Here is a 19,535-nt window from a genome sequence, read left to right as displayed (position 1 = left end):
TAAATAAGAATTACACTTACGAGGACGAGTTTTTGTGTCTCCATGTAAGCATCAATATTTACTGTTCCTACATCATAGATAAAAAGAGAAATCTCATCATTTCTTAGTTCTAGTTGCAGCAGACATTATGGAGAGTATGAAACTTGAGTCAAAAGTGGCTTCTGATAATAATAATAATAATAATAATAATAATAATAATAATAATAATAATAATAATAATAATAATAATAATTTATTATTTATACCCCTCCCATCTGGCTGGCTTCCAAAAGAATATTAAAATACTATAATACATCAAACATTAAAAGCTTCCCGAAACAGGGCTGCCTTCAGATGTCTTCTAAAAGCCTGGTAGTTGTTGTTCTCTTTGACATCTGGTGGGAGGGTGTTCCACAGGGAAGGCGCCACTACCGAGAAGGCCCTCTGCCTGGTTCCCTGTAACTTGGCTTCTCGCAATGAGGGAACCGCCAGAAGGCCCTCGGTGCTGGACCTCAGTGTCCGGGTAGAACGATGGGGGTGGAGACGCTCCTTCAGATATACTGGACCAAGGCCGTTTAGGGCTTTAAAGGTCAGCACCAACACTTTGAATTGTGCTCGGAAATGTACTGGGAGCCAATGTAGGTCTTTCAAGACTGGTGTTATGTGGTCTCTGCAGCCGCTCCCAGTCACCAGTCTAGCTGCCGCGTTCTGGATTAGTTGTAGTTTCCGGGTCACCTTCAAAGGTAGCCCCACGTAGAGCGCATTGCAGTAATCCAAGCGGGAGATAACCAGAGCATGCACCACTCTGGCGAGGCAGTCCGCAGGCAGATAGGGTCTCAGCCTGCATACCAGATGGAGCTGGTAAACAGCTGCCCTGGACACGGATTTGACCTGTGCCTCCATGGACAGCTGTGAGTCCAAAATGACTCCCAGGCTGCGCACCTGGTCCTTCAGGGGCACAGTTACCCCATTCAGGACCAGGGAATCCTCCACACCTGCCTGCCTCCTGTCCCCCAAGAACAGTACTTCTGTCTTGTCAGGATTCAATCTCAATCTGTTAGCCGCCATCCAAGAAGGAGAGCATGGTGCTAGAATTACACAGGCACATGCTTGCAGAAAATCTCTGAAAACTCTGGGCATTGGTAGGTGCACATGTGTAAGGAATAAAAATGTCACTTTTTCATAAAATCCTAAGGGCTCATAAGGCCTCAAACAGTTACAGCATCTGAGTAGTTGGCTTCAGCAGCTAAGAAACCACGAACTCACTTAGAGGCTTATCTTTACTGGCTTGTGGATAGAATGCCCCAAAACAGGGCGGATTGCTGTTAGGCTATGGTTTATCGGGACACCTCAGTGAGCTTGGGCAGGGCATATCTCATACATGCCTAAGCAGTGGTTGGGATGTGGCTTTATCGCGTGAGTAGATGTGTGAAAGCATAGGAACACCCCGCCTTATTTGAGTAAAAGTGATTAGGAGTGATGGTCCCTGGATTTAGAGGCATAGGAGATGTCAACAGGGGCGAGCCTCCAGCCAATGGAGGACAGGGGAGGAACTTGTGATAAAAATGTGTGTTTTACTAAATGGTTGGGTGTGCCTGTTTTTGGACACCCATCCTTGCAAGTATGTCTCTAGAAACATTTTGCTGTTTCACCAATTTTGTTCAGGCTTCATTTTAAGGGTCCCAGGACCCCAGTCTTCGGACCAGTGTTTCATTTCCAACAACATGGTAAGCAGCAAATTAGATATCATTAAATGACTGGCTTCCCAAACAAGCTGAAAAAGGGCTCAGAATGGTGCCCGCAAAGGCACTTCCCCACCCAAAGGTGAACTGAAAGGTCACCCAAAGTGTTCAAGTGTCAAGTGTGACACTTATCTAGACTTCAAACACTAGCACAGCAAAGGCACGGGAAACAAGGAAGGCACTGCAAATAAGGTGGGGGTGGAATAAGGAGGTGGAAACTGATCACATTGGTTTGACTATTGCATGAGGTGGATTCTTCAGAGTAGACAAGGAGGCAGGATGGGGGCTGAGGGAGACTAGTACGGACAGTCTATAAACAGACATTGCTTCTGTCCTTTGTCATAACCATCCATTGTATTTCCGGAAGTCGATTTCGCTGGCTCCTCCAGGACCTGCCCATTTGTTTATCTAACAAATAATTTTAAGCACTGCACATTTTGCACGGAGTTTTCTCAGTGCTGCTAAGACGTCCCGGTTCCTCAGGCTGTATATAAAAGGGTTCGTTATGGCAGGGACCATGGTGCAAAAGGCTATGATAACCATGGACTTCTCTGGTGTGTAGGAGGACGCAGGGGTCATGTACATCAAAATGGCCGATCCGTAGAAGATCCCCACCACACACAAATGGGACAAGCAGGTCCCCAGGGCTTTATGGCCACTTCCAGAGGTGTGTGCTCTGAGGACTTGAAGGAAAATGGCTATGTAGGAAGCCAGGATGACTGAGATGGGGATGAGGAAAACTAGGAAATCCCCAAAATATGTGACTTTATTGAAGGCAGAATTGTCAGAGCAGGACAACTGTACAAGGGCTGGATAATCACACATGTAATGCTTGATCACATTGGATTTGCAGTAGGGAAGAGGCAGAACATAAAGGGAACAGGTCAAGGCCTGCACAGAAGACCAACACCAGGCCGCTACTGACAACAGATAGCAGATTTCCCCTCTCATGAGGATTGGATATTGCAGTGGCCTGCAAATAGCCACATACCTATCATAGGACATGATAGCCAGGATCAGGCATTCTGCTCCGCCCAGTGTCAGCGTGACAGCAATCTGGATGACACACCCACAGAGTGAAGTGTCATATCTCTGGGTTACAAAATTCACTGTCATGGAAGGAACAATCGAGAGAACCTGGCAGAGGTCCATGAAGGCTAACTGGCTGAGGAAGAAGTACATTGGCGTCTGCAGGCCAGAGTCCGTTCTCATTAGGAAAAGAAGGAGTCCGTTTCCCACCAGAGCTATTACAAACATGAAAAGCATCAGACCAAGAAAAACCCTGGGTGACCTCTGGTGCTGAAGCCCGACAAGAAGGAAAACCGTCCAGGATGTAATATTTCCTTCTCCCATTCCTCCTTCATTTGCCAGGATTTCGCTTGAAAACACAAAGAAAAAGCATGTGGGAAACACCGTTCATAATTGTAGAGTTACTGTTCATCCACTCTTTGCACAACATAAACAACAATGATAGAGCATTTTAAAATATACTGCGTTAGAAGAATCTCTGAGCAGTGGCGTAGCGTGGGTTGTCAGCACCCGGGGCAAGGCAAGTAATTTGCGCCCCCTAACCCGTGGATTTGTGCCCCCTAACCTGTGGATTTGCCCTAACCCCAGATGTTGCGCCCGGTGCGGCCGGCCCCCCTGCACCCCCCACGCTACGCCACTGTCTCTGAGAGCTTCCAGGTGGGATTTAGCCAGCTAGTTCAGGTTGTGGAATTAAAGAGGACCAGCTCAGCACTATTATGAAACAAACCCACTCTTCCCTTCACCCTAACGATGGGGAAATGCTCTTGAAAGTGCCACTTAACATTGCTCGAGGCAATGTTGTATAACCTCCCTGCAAAACAAATCAGAATGAATGCTGAGACCCAACCTGCCCGTGGACTGTCTTGCCAGAGTGGTGCATGCTCTGGTTATCTCTCATTTGGACTACTGCAATGCGCTCTACGTGGGGCTACCTTTGAAGTGACCCTCCCATCAGATGTCAAGGAGATAAACAGCTATCTGACTTTTAGAAGACATCTGAAGGCAACCCTGTTTAGGGAAGTTTTTAATGTTTGCTGTTTTGTTATGTTTTTAATATTCTATTGGGAGCCGCCCAGAGTGGCTGTGGAAACCCAACCAGATGGGTGGGGTATAAATAATAAATTATTCCTATTACTCAACAAGTTGCAGATTTTGTAAAATCTCCTTGTGATCATTGTGCAAAGAAATCAGGAGAAATGCTCAATGGGCAGGACTTGGAAACTCTATTGTGCTCTTTTTGGTGCTTGCTAAAAACATTTTTGTTTAGACAAGCCTATCTGGAATGCTGCTGTGTCTTTAGTTTATTGCTGGTTTTAATTTCCTCAGTGTTTTAATTGTTTTTACTAACTATTTCACTGGTTTATTCTTTTTGTAAACTTTGTTGATTTTTGGGGGATTTTTCTTTGCAATTACGTAGTATATACATTTTATGAAATAAAGTTTGGTAACTATACGATGCTACCAGTAATATTTTAATAACCGTGAGCCACTTAGAAGTCTAGTTTGGAATTAAGGGTTATAAAAGCATCACTAATAATAATATATGGGCAGGCACGTCAGTCTTATAGCTTGTTTCCGTGACTGCAGCTATATTCTTAGGCATGAGAAGATTTCAATAATAATAATAATAATAATAATAATAATAATAATAATAATAATAACAACAACAACAACAACAACAACAACAACAACAACAACAATAATTTATTTAAACCCCACCCTTCTGGCTGGGTTTCCCCAGCCACTCTGGGCGGCTCCCAACAGATATTAAAAACACGATAAAACATCAAACATGCTACTCCATGATTATTTTACCTGGTCTGCTCCATGCTTCCTCTCCATCTGATTTCTGGTTTAACTAGGACAATATATTAAATTAACTTCCAAACAGAAGAATACAGTACAGGTATGCATGGTAGATAAAACACACAAGCACAATTTTGATGAGATCCTGTGTATAGTTGGATGAATATTTTTTTAATATAGTGGTTTATTATTATACAGATCCATACATGTGTTATACCGCTAGGAATGGGGAAATCTCTTTTCCCCACCAACCCCCACACTCCGGCCAGCTTTAAATTCACTTCTCCCCATTTCCATTAGACTTTGTAGTTTGTTTAATGTTAAAGGCCCAGTGAAATTTCAGCAGCATTCTAATGCGAATTTCTCCCAATACCCATCTTTGTGTATACAATTTTGCCTAATACAAACATTTCCACAAGGCAATTTCTGGTAGTATAATACATTCTCACTAATATATGCATTAACTCTAGTTTATGCGGGTATGCAAACATTATTTAACCAGAGAAGTGAATTGCAAAATTCAGATGTAGTGTGAAGTCAAAGGATGGCTGTGCTTTTGGTTTCTGAAGAGTGCGGAATAGGTAGATTTGCCTTTATGTGCAAACAGAATGTAAATTCTCCCCATCCCTGCATCCTACGAGGCAATGAAAAGTCACAAAAATGGTAATGATGCCACTGAATGTACAATGCCAGGACACGAACGCGCACCCCCCCCTTTTTTTTTTTGGCAGTGTTTCATTAATGAATACATGTGAATGGGAAAGTTGGCTGGAGTGACAGACAAATCTAATTCCCATTTATTCTGTTTTGGAAAGAAGACTCGGTCATTTGGAACACCCAAATCTGGGAGGAATTTTGGAAGAGTTCCTCAAAGCCCTACCAACCCTCTGTTTTAGGGGGAGAAAGAGAGTGAAGTACATGAGATTAATCCAGCCCTAATGCCCTCTTTTGAAACAGCCAATAGTTGGGATGTAAAGGTAAAGGTAAAGGGACCCCTGACCATTAGGTCCAGTTGTGGACGACTCTAGGGTTGCGGTGCTCATCTTGCTTTATTGGCTGAGGGAGCCAGCGTACAGCTTCCGGGTCATGTGGCCAGCATGACTAAGCCGCTTCTGGCGAACCAGAGCAGCACACGGAAATGCCGTTTACCTTCCCGCTGGAGCGGTACCTATTTATCTACTTGCACTTTGACATGCTTTCGAACTGCTAGGTTAGCAGGAGCAGGGACTGAGCAACGGGAGCTCACCCCGTCACGGGGATTCGAACCGCTGACCTTCTGATTGGCAAGTCCTAGGCTCTATGGTTTAACCCACAGCGCCACCCGCGTCCCATCTAGCAGCCTGTACAGGAGTATAAATGAAAGGTTGGATGAAAGAAGTAATGAATGAATGCCCCAAATGGATCATATTTCAAAGCTTTATAATGCTTTTACAGATATGCAAAGCTCTGCATCCTGCCCAAGCTCAGCATGAGAACGGAATACACTGTTCATAAGCATTCCTGTATGTACATACATTTTCTGATTCAATTTGCTCTTCTATGATAGACTTTTTGTGTATAAGAAAGTGGATGTTATCATGAATGAACATTATGGAACATCAAATTGCAAAAAAATTGCATCTGATGGTTGTCCTTCTCCAAGTTGACCCATTGTAATTACTGGACATGATTAATTTAGGTGATTTAATTTCAATGGGTTTTCTCTGAGTAGGACTAAGTTGGATACCACCCAAATAAAGTATGGCCTCTGCAAAAGTTAAGAATTACATACCTGTGTTGGCTGGTGCTGTTGAGTAAGAGAGGAAAGGGTAGGCTTTAAAAAAGGAATTTAGTTGCAAATGCTCCTTTGAAACATTTTGTTGCTCCTGCAAATTAATTAAATATTGTTCCTCCTTTCTCTTTGGCTGATCAAACTATGCGCTGTGATCCAATTAAAATGGGTTACGAGTCAACTCTTCTTATACTTCAAAAATGCTTTGCACTACATTCTTCGGGGGGGGGGGGAGACCTGTCATTTTAAATTAATGAGATACACTGAAAATATTTTTATATTCAAAAGCAGAGGGTGGATGTTATCGCTACAGAGGTTCTTATGCCTTTGCTTCCTTTTCACATACTTAAGTTTTTGAATTCTAAACCCTAAACAAAACCAATTCATACTCCCTGAAAAAGCAACATTTCCTAACTTACATTTACAGCGAAATGTTTGCTTAGCCCCCCTGGCTCCCTGTTTCTAGAGGCAGGAAAAATATAGATGCCTTAAAATTTTGAAACATTCAAACCTGGACCTGTATTTCTTACCCGCCACATATACAATTTCTAATCTCTATGGAGAAATGTTCAGCCGACTCCATCTTCAGGGAATTTGGTTCCAAATCCAAGATTTTAATTGTTACCGAACTTTAATGCAGTTCAAAAGTGAAAACTTCCTACAACTCACATTCCAAAGTTGCTGTAACTTTACCAATCACAGTCTGAAAATGCTGTCATTTTCCTGGACTGTATTTGATAATATTTTGTTTTATTTATTTAGTTAGTTATTGAATTTATATACCGCCCCACACCCGGGGGTCTCAGGGCGGTTCACAGAATAAAATCCAGATATAAAACCACAAAATACCTAATAAAAATAAAAACAACACTCCCCCCCAAACACACACACAAAAAACAAATTTTTAAAGGGCATAGGATGTAAATCAGATCAACCAAATGCCTGGTTAAAAAGGAACGTTTTTGCCTGGTCCCTAAAGGTGTGTAGTGAAGGCGCCAGGCGAACTTCCCTGGGGAGAGCATTCCACAGGTGGGGAGCCACTGCCGAGAAGGCCCTGTTCTCGTGCTGCCACCCTCCGGACCTCTCAAGGAGGCGGCACACGAAGGAGGACCTCAGAAGATGAACTCAGGGTCCGGGTAGGTTCATATGGAAAAAGGCAGTCCTTGAGGTATTGCGGTCCTGAGCCATTTAAGGCTTTATGGGTCAAAACCAGCACTTTGAATTGGGCCCAGAAACTAATTGGTAGCCAGTGCAGTCAGACCAGGATCAGTGTAATATGCTCAAACCCTCTTGCTCCAGTGAGCAACCTGGCTACTGAATTCTGCACTAGCTGAAGTTTCTGTTGAATCTTCAGAGACAGCCCTACATATAACGCATTGCAGTAATCTAACGTTGAGTGTAGCGGCAGCAAGACGCATACACGTACAGTCAATTAAAAGTTGGTTTTATTCCAGAAAAAACATGCCACTTGTCCGGAGCTCTCTGCCCCCGTGACTTATGGCTACCCTGATGATGACTCAACTAAATCCTCAGCGTTGTTCCTCTTCCTCTGGAAACTACGCGTGAAAACAAATCTCTTCCATCATTTCTGTGATGTCAATTTCCCCTTTTCTTGTATCCCTCCTCTTCTGCGTTCTTGCACGCTGAGAGGTTTGCAAACTGGTTCGGACAAGCTATGGTCTGCTAAGTCCTGTGTTTCTCTGGGCTGTGAACTCCCCCCCGTCCTTTCCTCTGATCTTCCCATGACAAACCTCCCTTCGTCCCCTGGGCTGCCGTCCAAGTCTGGCAGCTGCTGCTGTTCGCTTGATGGCTCCAGCCTGACATTGAGGTTACCAGAGCATAGACAACACTAGTTAGGCTATCCTGTCCAGATAGGGGCATAATATTGAGGATGGTGGTGTTCCTACCCATCTACTGAACAACAAAACAGCGGAAGAGTCATATGTTCCATGCTCAGGTGTTGGGCAGTGTGAGAATAGGTGTCAAGGTCCAGTTCACGGGCGATCGAAGTCCCAGCAGGGGATGTCAGGACCGGAGGCAAGATGGCGGGGTGGGAGCAGGAAAGGGGGTCCAAAAGCCAGGAGTCAGGAAGCCAAGAGTCCGAGGGTCAGAGAGCTGGGAGTCAAGAAGCCAAGGGTCCAAGGGGCAGGAAGCAAGGAGTCAAGAAGCTGAGGCTCAAGGATCAGGAAGCAAGAAGCCAAACGCAGCAAGGCAGGAAGCGTGTTGCTGTGCCAAAGAGCCGAAGGGAAATGCTGACCTTATATCCCTTCCCAGCTCTTACCACCAGGTGCTGTGAGTTACCAATCGGCCTCACCTGTGAGGCTACGCCTTGCCTCTTCAGAACAAACTTAGGAAGGCCCCAGTCCTGCAAAGTCCTATTGGTCACAGGGCCTGGCTCCTTCACACACAATAGGACTCTCCACCACCCCAAGGACTGCATTCAACTGGGCGTGGTCAAAGTGGGGGTGGCCATAGCTGGCATTCCACAAACACACCACACACCCTACAAACTCACAGCACACTTGCAATCCATGCATGCATATATACATTTATGGACATATCCACCACACACCACACTGACTGACTCCCACCAGTAACTAGGCTTTTCTTTTCTAAGACATTTCAACTTTTTTCAAACCTAGTTGCCTGAGTTGCCACTCGACAAAGTGGGTGTTATCCCCCTCTTCTTCCAGGTTTTTTTTTTCCCCCTTTCCTTCTGGTCATCTCCTGGCATGAAATGATTTATTACCAAACAAGGACACGCAGCTACTTAACGAAGCTATGGATAAGTTTCCACTCCATGATCCATGGACCCCAAAGATCCCAAGAACCCCAATGGATCACACCAAAGCCCCTTCTCGTCCACCATCCTGTTTTCAGTGGCCACCCCAATGCATCTTGGAATCCCACAAGCCGGACATAAGGAGTTGCATGAGCCATAAGCATGTTTCTCAGATGCTGTTTATTTATCACATTTTTTACTGCTTTATGTAATAAAATATCTGCACAGTTTACATAAAAGCAACAAAAACACAACAGTAAAATTTCCTAAAAAGAAACTAAGAATATGATAAAAATGCCACACCACTGTGCATCTCAGCTAAAACAAAGCAATTACAGTGGTACCTCTGGTTGTGAACAGGATCCGTTCCGGAGACCCATTCGCAACATGAAAAGAGCGCAACCTGAAGCCCCGTATCTGCGCAGGTGCACAGCGTGATTTGACGCTTCTGCACATGCGCAAAGTGTTGTGACGTGGGGTTTGTGATTTCAGCTCTCTTGACATAATATGCTGGAGTCAGTTCTCTAGTAACACTTCTTTGTTAAAGCAAACAAGACTGACACTTGAGGAGGGGAGAGCTACATTTATAGGGACAGGGAACTAGCTAGAAAGGATACATTTTGGAGGGAACAATATCAGGCAATCACAGTCCTGCCTTTTGGAGGGAACCAATAAGACAGAGGATCCAAATACAGCAGCTTAAATGAACCAATAGTAGCTGTACCCTCTGGAACCAAAAGGCAGTTACTTTACCCTAATGCAAATACAGACAATAATAATACAGATATAAAATCCTTTGACTCAATACACAACACAAAGCATGATTTAGTGCTTCTGCGCATGCGTGAGCGGCGAAACCCGGAAGTAACCCTTTCTGGTACTTCCTGGTTGCAGCAGGACATAACCTGAAAGAACATAACATGAAGCAAACATAACATGAGGTATGACTGTACACAGAAAGTGAATTCTAAAAATGTACAAGTAGTTGCAACAAAAAAGCAAGCTCCACCCCACCCTCCTTTTTAGAAACTGTCCTGCAAATTGTTAGAAGGGCTGATGTGTAGAACTGCTGGGCACCTGCCAGTGTAAAACTTATTCAGAGCCATTTTGCTTCTCCTATCAGCCATTTAATTGAAGTCTTGGGACTGTTTTCCCTACAGAATGAGAGACTTTCCCTTGGATGATGGGAGCAGAGCCTGCTTTTTTTAACCAACAAAAGCTGTCTAGAATTGAGCAATATCTCCAAAACAGAGATTAAGCACCAAAGTGCCGTGAAATAACAAAGACCATCTCCGTTTTCGGGAGATATTGAAATGTGGGGTCCTCCCATTGCCACCTTAAGGATTCACAATGATACAGGTACACCTTTTACACCTGTAATCCAGCAGTAAAAATAAAACAGATGATTTGAGCTGGTTGTTTTATGTGCTGTGCTAATGAAATGAGTTGCGCAAACATTTTCTCATTTGTTTATCGAGGAATGTATAGCCTACGTTTCTTTTATATAAACTAGTATTGTCCCTCCAGATACTGACAGATTGTACTTCCCATCATCCCTGGCCATTTGCTAGGAAACTGGAGGGCCACAGGTCCTTCACCCCTGAGGTAAGTCAAGGTAGGATGGCATTTAATAGTCCTCTTCACACTTAAAATTTGTGTGTATGTATGTGTGTAATAGAGAATGGGGGAGGGAAGCAGGATCCTATATTTTTATTATTATTTTGTGCTTTTTACATTGTAATTTCAGGTTGTGAACTGCCCTCAGATCCATGGGTATAGGGCGGTATACAAATTTAATAAATAATCATCATAATAATGTGCAAATAACTTTCACACCTGCATTTGCAGGGCTCGCCTCTCACAGTTGAGAACCTCGCTACATTCTGTAAGATGTGAAAAGGGCTTCTGCTGTTATGGCTGTAATAAATGCACCTGTCAGGGGGGGCTACTTGATTCACTGACTGTTAACTGGGACAACAGATTGCATTTCTTCTGAATCATGTTTGCTTGAATTAAATAACACCACACGCTGGGCTCCTTTGTTTAGAATGGAGTGACCAGTACCAATTTTCTAGAAAAAGAGGTGCCAGAACTCACCACAAACGCTTCCCTTATTCTCTTAGAATGGCAATGGCGCCCACCTGGGAGGTGCCAGAATGGAGTTCCAGTGAGTTCCAGCTGGAAAAAAACGGCCCTGGAAATGACAGGCATTTACTTAATTCATAATTCCACTCAATGAGCTACCGTATTTTTTGCTCTAGAAGACTCACTTTTTCCCTCCTAAAAAGTAAGGGGAAATGTGTGTGCGTCTTATGGAGCGAATGCAGGCTGCACAGCTATCCCAGAAGCCAGAACAGCAAGAGGGATTGCTGCTTTCACTGCGCAGCGATCCCTCTTGCTGTTCTGGCTTCTGAGATTCAGAATATTTTTTTCTTGTTTTCCTCCTCCAAAAACTAGATGCGTCTTGTGATTTGGTGCGTCTTATAGAGCGAAAAATATGGTAGTTCATGTGCAACGCTAAGCCAAACCATGGGTCAGCGAAAGCGCGAGGCCTCCCAGAGATGAGATTGCAACCACTTTGCTCCTTCCCCACTGTCAGTATCTCAGCTCACAGTCAGAGGTTAACTGGCCTCCCCCGAGGCAATTGAGCGAGATACTGTGTTTACCTTCCGTCTGCGACCCCCGGCAGGCTAGGTAAACAAATCCGGCGATTCTTCTCATTAGTCGTGAGAAAGAACACACCCTCTGCTTCTCTGCTTCTCTCCCTCCCTGCATTCTCCCCAGGGAAATGAAATGAGACAGACAGGAGTCCTTTTTACATTTTTATTCCTGTCATTCAACAGCACATAGAATTGTGACTGCACCCTTCAGACTCCATTAGAAGAGACACACACTCCGCCCCTGCACTTCCAGCACAGGTCAGATGACACACTGAGCTAACATCCGGTGCTCAGCACAGAGAAAAGACTCCACCTTTTCTCCAACAGTACATCTCCAGACAGCAACATCCTGTTTTGCATTCCAGCCACCTGCAGCTGGCTTTTGCCTTGCTGCTTTTTCCTGACATCCTCCCCCAAAAGCATCAATGGGCAAAACATGATCCAGAGAAGAAAACAAACAGTTGTTATACATATAACAGTCCCCTGTTGTTTCCGTTCCACCCTTGGAACTCCCCACCACTGGTTTCACCAGTGTACCTCTCTGGTTGTCTGGCTTCCAAGGAATGAGTGCATCTGCATTACCTTGGCTTGCTACTCTCTGTTGTGTCTTTGTCTCTGACTTGGACACTGCTTTAACCTGCTTTGAGTTGTTAACAATAGCAACACATGCAACAGCTATGTTAGCAAACTCTTCTGAGTACCTCTTTGGTGGTACACCCTTTTTAATTCTCTCAGACCTGCGTATGAGGTGCTGATCTTCTCTGCTCACTGGTTCAACCTCTGGACTTTGTTGAGAACCAGTAGCATTGTCTAACAGTGGTTCTTCCTTCACCTGTGAAGGTCTATCCATCGTGTGAGATTTCCTCTCAATGACTGTGTCAACTGAACTCTCTGAGCTATCACTGTCATCATCAGTACCACTGTAATCTGTGACATCAGAAAAATCATCATCATCAGCTGAATTGCCACCTGTGGGAAATGTTTGTTCTACAACCCGCTCTTTTTCTGGAGCACTCTCTAGAAACTTTGTGATAATCACCTGACCAGATTCAGACAAAATTACTCTATAGAGACCTTTTTCATAACCCACAAAAATGCCTCTGGCATTCTTTACTCCACCTGGAGCTTCTGTTCTCACATGAGACCCGAAAACCTTAAAATAGGCAACAGAAGGTTTTCTTTTGAACAGCTTCTCAAAAGGAGAACATCCCAACTCTGTTGAGACCTTTCTCAACCACACGTGAAGATAGGACGCTAGCGACTCGGCCCAATATTCATGTGGCAAATGTGAACTTAGCAATTGCGCATTCATCCCCTTTTGCAATTCTTTGTTCACTTTCACACAGACCCCTCTGTTCTACGCTTCGGGCGAAACAGAAACTTTGTGGTCTATCCCTTTTCCATCCAGGAACTTCTGAAACTTCTGTAACAGAAAAACTTGCTTGTCATCTGTGAAAAGACAATCAATGTTAGCATCATGCATATTTTTAACCTTGTCACAAAACTCCTGAAACTTTTCTAAAGTTTCTTGCGGTTTCTCCATCAAATAGACCCAAGAATAATTTGTGAAACAATCCACACACACAAGGTAATATTTTGCACCGCCCCTAGATGGTTCTAGAGGACCAATCACATCAGCATACACCCGCTGAAATGCTCTGTCGACCTTCTTGGCCACCTTCCTGGTGTTCGAGTTGGTCACACCTGTAAGAGAAATTGCGTTAGAATCAGAAGAATTACATTCCATGTAATCACTTTGATCAAAAGTCAACAAATACAGTCCATCTTTCTCTCTAGCAGTAAGAAACAGTTCTCCATCTTTGTAGATCTTGCATCTTTTAGCATCATAGGACAGTTTCAGTCCTTTCTTCGCAATCTGCGACACACTCAGCAGATTAAATCTCAGTTCTGGAACCAGGTAAACATCACTTATAGTCAAGTTCAGACTCTCAAGATACACAGTCCCAATTCCGGTCGCTTCCAGCTCCTGACCGTTGGCCTGTTTCACAGTGAAGCTTTGCTTCTTCAACGTCGAAAACAGTTCTCGGTGCGGGCACATGTGTTTTGTACATCCTGTGTCAATTATGAACGAGTTCCCAACATCTGGCGTGGTTCCTTTCGCCATCATAGCCTTTGCAGGTTTCACCTGGCACTTGGTACGGCTTTTGCTTGACGCCTCAGGCTTCGCTGAGCTGTTCTTGGCTCCTTTTGACTGTCGCGGCTTCCTACAGTTCCGCTGTAGATGCCCAGTCTGTCCACAATTGTAGCATCGGACAGCACTCAATGCTACAGCATGCTCTCTAGTAGCATCAGCAGTGGGAAGATTTGAACTCTGTTCTTGCCTCCCCCTGTCCTTCACTTCCAGTGCAGCAAGTCTGTCGTGTTCATTCATTCATTGCTGCTTTTTCCTGACACCCACTCCTCCTCCTCCCATGCTGCTGTGAGCTAAGTCACGGTTTGGTTTAGCATGCCATTCAGACCAAAGAGAGCACAGTCTGTAGCCAAGGTTTGTTAACTGGGTTTACAGCATGAGTCTGGGTTGGGATGCCATGGCTTAGTTCAAAGCAGCACTGCAGCAGTAGGACTGGAGGAGGAATAAGACGGCTGCAATCTCCTCTCTGGTACTCCCATTGAAGACTTTACTACCACATTTCTTCTCTTAGAAAAAGAAAGAATGACATTCAGTGAAAATAGTAAGACTAAAATGGCAGCACTCAAGGACTACCTTCCCTATCATTGTCTCTCCTTGTCTCTACAGATTCAAGCAAGCCAACTCAAGAGGTCCTGGAAAAGAACAACGCAACATCTTGGTCAGAATTCATTCTTATGGGTTTTTTGAGCCAATCAAAATCACCCAGTGTCATCATGACTCTGTTTGTCATGATGTTTATCATGGTCCTCTCTGAAAACAGCCTCCTCCTCTACCTGATCCACGTGGACTCTGGCCTCCATTCCCCAATGTATTTTTTCCTTGGTCAGTTGTCTGTCATAGATATTTCTCAAACTCTCACCATCGGCCCTAAAATGCTTGTGGACTTTTTAAGGGAGAAAAACACCATTTCACTGACTGGGTGCTCAGCCCAGATATTTTTCGTACTGCTCATGGGCAACGCAGAATGCCTAATCCTTGCAGCAATGTCCTACGACAGGTACGTGGCAATCTGCAAGCCCCTGCAATATCCGGTCCTCATGAGAAGAACTGTCTGTCTCATCCTGACCGCGGTGGTTTGGTTTTGTGCCTTTGGTGCCTTGGGACCCAGCATGTACGTGCGGCTACTGCACTACTGTGGCTCCAATGTAATCCATCACATCTTTTGTGACCTCCCGTCGATGCTGAAGTTGTCCTGTTCTGATACATCTCGCTTGGAAAAGACACTGGTTTTTACTGGCTTTCTTCTGCTGATCCTCCCTTCGGCCATCATTCTGGCCTCCTATGTGTGCATTCTCGCTACGGTCTTGAGGGTGCACTCTTCTGAAAGGAGCCACAAGGCTCTCAGCACTTGCCTGTCTCACTTGACCGTGGTGGGGCTCTTTTATGGGGCACCCATGTTCAAATACTTGAGACCCAGGTCCTACCAAATGCCATACCACGATGATATGGTTTCTGTGTTTTGCATCATCATCACTCCCATGATGAACCCTCTCATCTACAGCCTGAGGAATCGGGATGTGCTGGCGGCACTGAAGAAAACGTTCCGGAAAAACACATCTTGAATAACCTCCCAGGAAATGTCATCAGGAAGTCTTGCTGCCCCATTAAGATTAACGGAGTCATTATGTTCAGAATCTTCATGGACGTATGCCTACTTTATCAGATGCTTCTTTGTCACTGTTTCTCATTAATAGTTCCCTGCCCCAGTGCAGGCGTTAATACAATCATCTCAGTGATTACCCCTACTGTAAAAGATGCGCCCATTTTAGCAAACTTTGAAAGTGTGATGATCACTGATGGTCATTTTTGCATTTCATTTCCACTCAAATCCCACTTTCCAGTTTTCTCCCAAATATTACGTACAAAGTGAGCTTGAGTCCAAGGAAGCTTTGTCAATCTTTATGGCACCACAGCACCCTTTGACTGTTTTTGCAGTGAGAAGCTAACACAGAGACTCCTCTGGAATTTTTTTCAGTGCACTTTAATGTATGCTCTGCTTGTTGCACTAACTGAAAAATGAATAATAGTCACAATGCACAAGTTCTCAGCAGTTGCTGCACACAAATATAGAACACCCTTCACCTGTACTATGTCCTTATGTTTCTGAAGAAGAGCCTTTGATTTATTTCATATATATCCATTACTAACAGTGCAATCCTAGACACATCTACTCAAAAAGCAATTTTGAATCGATTTGGGGGGAAGGAGAGGAAGGAAAGCTATGATGTGCTATGTCCTTTCTCTGGTTTCCACTAGTGGGACCAGTTAGTTCAACATGGCCCTGGTGGTATGCACTGGCCACAAGATTCAACTTGTCTCAATATTTTAATGTTGTATTTTAATCTTGTTTTTAAGTTGTATTCATTCAACTTGTTTTTATTATTGCTTGTTAGACGCCCTGAGCCCGGCCTTGGCTGGGGAGGGTGGGGTATAAATAATAATAATAATAATAATAATAATAATAATAATTATTATTATTATTATTATTATTATTATTATTATTATTATTATTAATCTGTAGCTTTGGAAAGCAGACTGACCTGTTTTGGAGCCTCTCTGTGTCTGTCAAATTTGACTCATTATTTGGGACTGGAATTAGAGTTGCTAAAAAACAAAGTTGTGTCCCCGTCTTCCCCATTCACTAAAATTATGAATTTACAAACAGCTACAACTTGTTTCTAATTTTGCAGAAATGGATGAAATTTGCAGGCAAAGGAGCAAATCCAGAGTGGATTAATGCTGAACAATTTTAGGCAGATCAAAGGTTTTTAGTGCTGGGGACCTTTAAAGTTGTTTCGTCTTATAAAGAAAAGGTATCCTTTATTTTATGCCAGAATTTTCTGCCTGCTACAGTGGCTTTCCCCCCAAGAGAGATTTACCATTTTGGGGTAGGTACAATAGGAATAGGGGCAGGGGCAATGAAAGGGCAGGGGGAATAGCATTGATCCCCAGTAAAGTCTGGGCTGGGGGAAAGGTCAACACACACACGTATGGCTTCTCATGCTGTTGTGGTACAACTTTAGTCTGATCAAATATACAGTATTTTACTGAGCATTATATTATTCTTGAAAGCTGTACCCTTACTTTCTTTTTTTGTGGACAAGAACTCAAAGTTGTCAGGAGCTGCATAAATAACAATAAAATATTTTTTTAAAGTATTGATTTTATTTAAGACCGTTGTAAATGTACTCTGTGTGTTTTTAGAGAGGTATGAGGATAGTTGTGATGAAAAAAACTGAATAATGATGGAAATAAGTACAATGGAAACTCACCCAATCTAATTCCTTATCACAGACCATAAAACCATAACAAAAAACATAATAAGAGCCTGTTGGATCAAGCCAATGGCCCATCTAGTCTAGCATATGCCATTTGAAATATGATTCGGCGGGGGGGAATGCTCTGCAAAATTCAAAGACATGTGAATTTTGACAGATAGGTGTGCTTTGGTTCACATATAGAATCATAGAATCATAGAGTTGGAAGAGACCACAAGGGCCATCGAGTCCAACCCCCTGCCAAGCAGGAAACACCATCAGAGCACTCCTGACATATGGTTGTCAAGCCTCTGCTTAAAGACCTCCAAAGAAGGAGACTCCACCACACTCCTTGGCAGCAAATTCCACTGTCGAACAGCTCTTACTGTCAGGAAGTTCTTCCTAATGTTTAGGTGGAATCTTCTTTCTTGTAGTTTGGATCCATTGCTCCGTGTCCGCTTCTCTGGAGCAGCAGAAAACAACCTTTCTCCCTCCTCTATATGACATCCTTTTATATATTTGAACATGGCTATCATATCACCCCCTTAACCTCCTCTTCTCCAGGCTAAACATGCCCAGCTCCCTTAGCCGTTCCTCATAAGGCATCGTTTCCAGGCCTTTGACCATTTTGGTTGCCCTCCTCTGGACACGTTCCAGTTTGTCAGTGTCCTTCTTGAACTGTGGTGCCCAGAACTGGACACAGTACTCCAGGTGAGGTCTGACCAGAGCAGAATACAGTGGCACTATTACTTCCCTTGATCTAGATGCTATACTCCTATTGATGCAGCCCAGAATTGCATTGGCTTTTTTAGCTGCTGCGTCACACTGTTGGCTCATGTCAAGTTTGTGGTCAACCAAGACTCCTAGATCCTTTTCACATGTACTGCTCTCAAGCCAGGTGTCCCCCATCTTGTATTTGTGCCTCTCATTTTTTTTGCCCAAGTGCAATACTTTACATTTCTCCCTGTTAAAGTTCATCTTGTTTGTTTTGGCCCAGTTCTCTAATCTGTCAAGGTCGTTTTGAAGTGTGATCCTGTCCTCTGGGGTGTTAACCACCCCTCCCAGTTTGGTGTCATCTGCAAATTTGATCAGGATGCCCTTGAGTCCATCATCCAAGTCGTTGATAAAGATGTTGCATAAGACCGGGCCCAAGACAGAACCCTGTGGCACCCCACTAGTCACTCTTCTCCAGGATGAAGAGGAACCATTGATGAGCACCCTTTGGGTTCGGTCAGTCAGCCAGTTACAAATCCACTGAGTGGTAGCATAGTCAAGTCTGCATTTTACCAGCTTCTTTACAAGAATATCATGGGGCACCTTGTCAAATGCCTTGCTGAAATCAAGGTAGGCTACATCCACTGCGTTCCCTTCATCTACCAGGCTTGTAATTCTGTCAAAAAACGAGACCAGGTTAGTCTGACATGACTTATTTTTCAGAAATCCATGCTGACTATTGGTGATCACAGCATTCCTTTCTAGGTGCTCACAGACTGTTTGCTTAATGATCTGCTCCAGAATCTTCCCTGGTATTGATGTCAGACTGACTGGGCGGTAATTATTTGGGTCCTCTCTTTTCCCCTTTTTGAAAATAGGTACATTTGCCCTCCTCCAGTCTGCCGGGACTTCACCTGTTCTCCAGGAATTCTCAAAGATGACTGCCAGTGGTTCTGAGATCACATCTGCCAGTTCTTTTAATACTCTTGGATGCAGTTCATCTGGCCCTGGAGACTTGAATACATCTAAACTAGCCAAGTATTCTTGTACTATCTCCTTAGTTATTCTGGGCTGTGTTTCCTCTGCTGAATCATTTGCTCCAAATTCTTCAGGTCGGGCATTGTTTTCTTTATCGGAGAAGACTGAGGCAAAGAAGGCATTGAGGAGTTCAGCCCTTTCTGTGTCCCCTGTTTGCATTTCACCATCTTCTCCTCTGAGTGACCCCACTGTTTCTTTGTTCTTCCTTTTGCTACGAACATACCCATAAAAGCCTTTTTTGTTGCTTTTAACCTCTCTAGCAAGCCTGAGTTCATTCTGTGCTTTAGCTTTTCTGACTTTGTGTCTACACGTGCTGGCTATTTGTTTGAATTCCTCTTTGGTGGTTTCCCCCCTTTTCCATTTTTTGTACACATCCTTTTTTAATCTTAACTCAGTTAAAAGTTCTTTAGATAGCCACCCTGGCTTCTTTAGGCACCTTCCATGTTTCCGTCTCATTGGTATTGCCTGAAGTTGTGCTTTTACTATCTCCCTCTTAACAAACTCCCAGCCATCATGAACTCCCTTTCCTTTTAGTATTACTGTCCATGGGATCTCACCCAGCACTTCCCTAAGTTTTATGAAGTCGGCTTTCTTAAAGTCAAGAA

At 43.8% G+C, this 19,535-nt stretch overlaps 2 protein-coding genes across 2 annotated transcripts; one reads left to right on the top strand and one right to left on the bottom strand.

The window, feature by feature from the left end:
• Positions 1 to 2,129: 2,129 nt before the first annotated feature.
• Positions 2,130 to 2,726, bottom strand: LOC144326735 (olfactory receptor 2T27-like). Its single transcript, XM_077923516.1, has one exon. It carries the CDS (start codon positions 2,724 to 2,726, stop codon positions 2,130 to 2,132), a length of 597 nt encoding a protein of 198 aa, XP_077779642.1.
• An 11,706-nt stretch (positions 2,727 to 14,432) lies between these two features.
• LOC114590938 (olfactory receptor 2AG2-like) lies at positions 14,433 to 15,504 on the top strand. Its single transcript, XM_077920548.1, has one exon. The coding sequence runs from the start codon at positions 14,596 to 14,598 to the stop codon at positions 15,481 to 15,483; it is 888 nt and encodes a 295-aa protein (XP_077776674.1). The 5' UTR covers positions 14,433 to 14,595; the 3' UTR covers positions 15,484 to 15,504.
• The last annotated feature ends 4,031 nt before the right edge of the window (positions 15,505 to 19,535 follow it).

Source organism: Podarcis muralis, chromosome 2 (assembly GCF_964188315.1).
Source record: "Podarcis muralis chromosome 2, rPodMur119.hap1.1, whole genome shotgun sequence".
In the NCBI taxonomy this organism is placed as follows: Eukaryota; Metazoa; Chordata; class Lepidosauria; order Squamata; family Lacertidae; genus Podarcis; species Podarcis muralis.
This window is presented reverse-complemented; position numbering and strand designations above follow the sequence as displayed.

Coding starts and splice junctions, on each gene's coding strand:
- LOC144326735 (XM_077923516.1), bottom strand. CDS start 2,726: ATGTCCTATGATAGGTATGTGGCTATTTGCAGGCCACTGCAATATCCA.
- LOC114590938 (XM_077920548.1), top strand. CDS start 14,596: ATGGGTTTTTTGAGCCAATCAAAATCACCCAGTGTCATCATGACTCTG.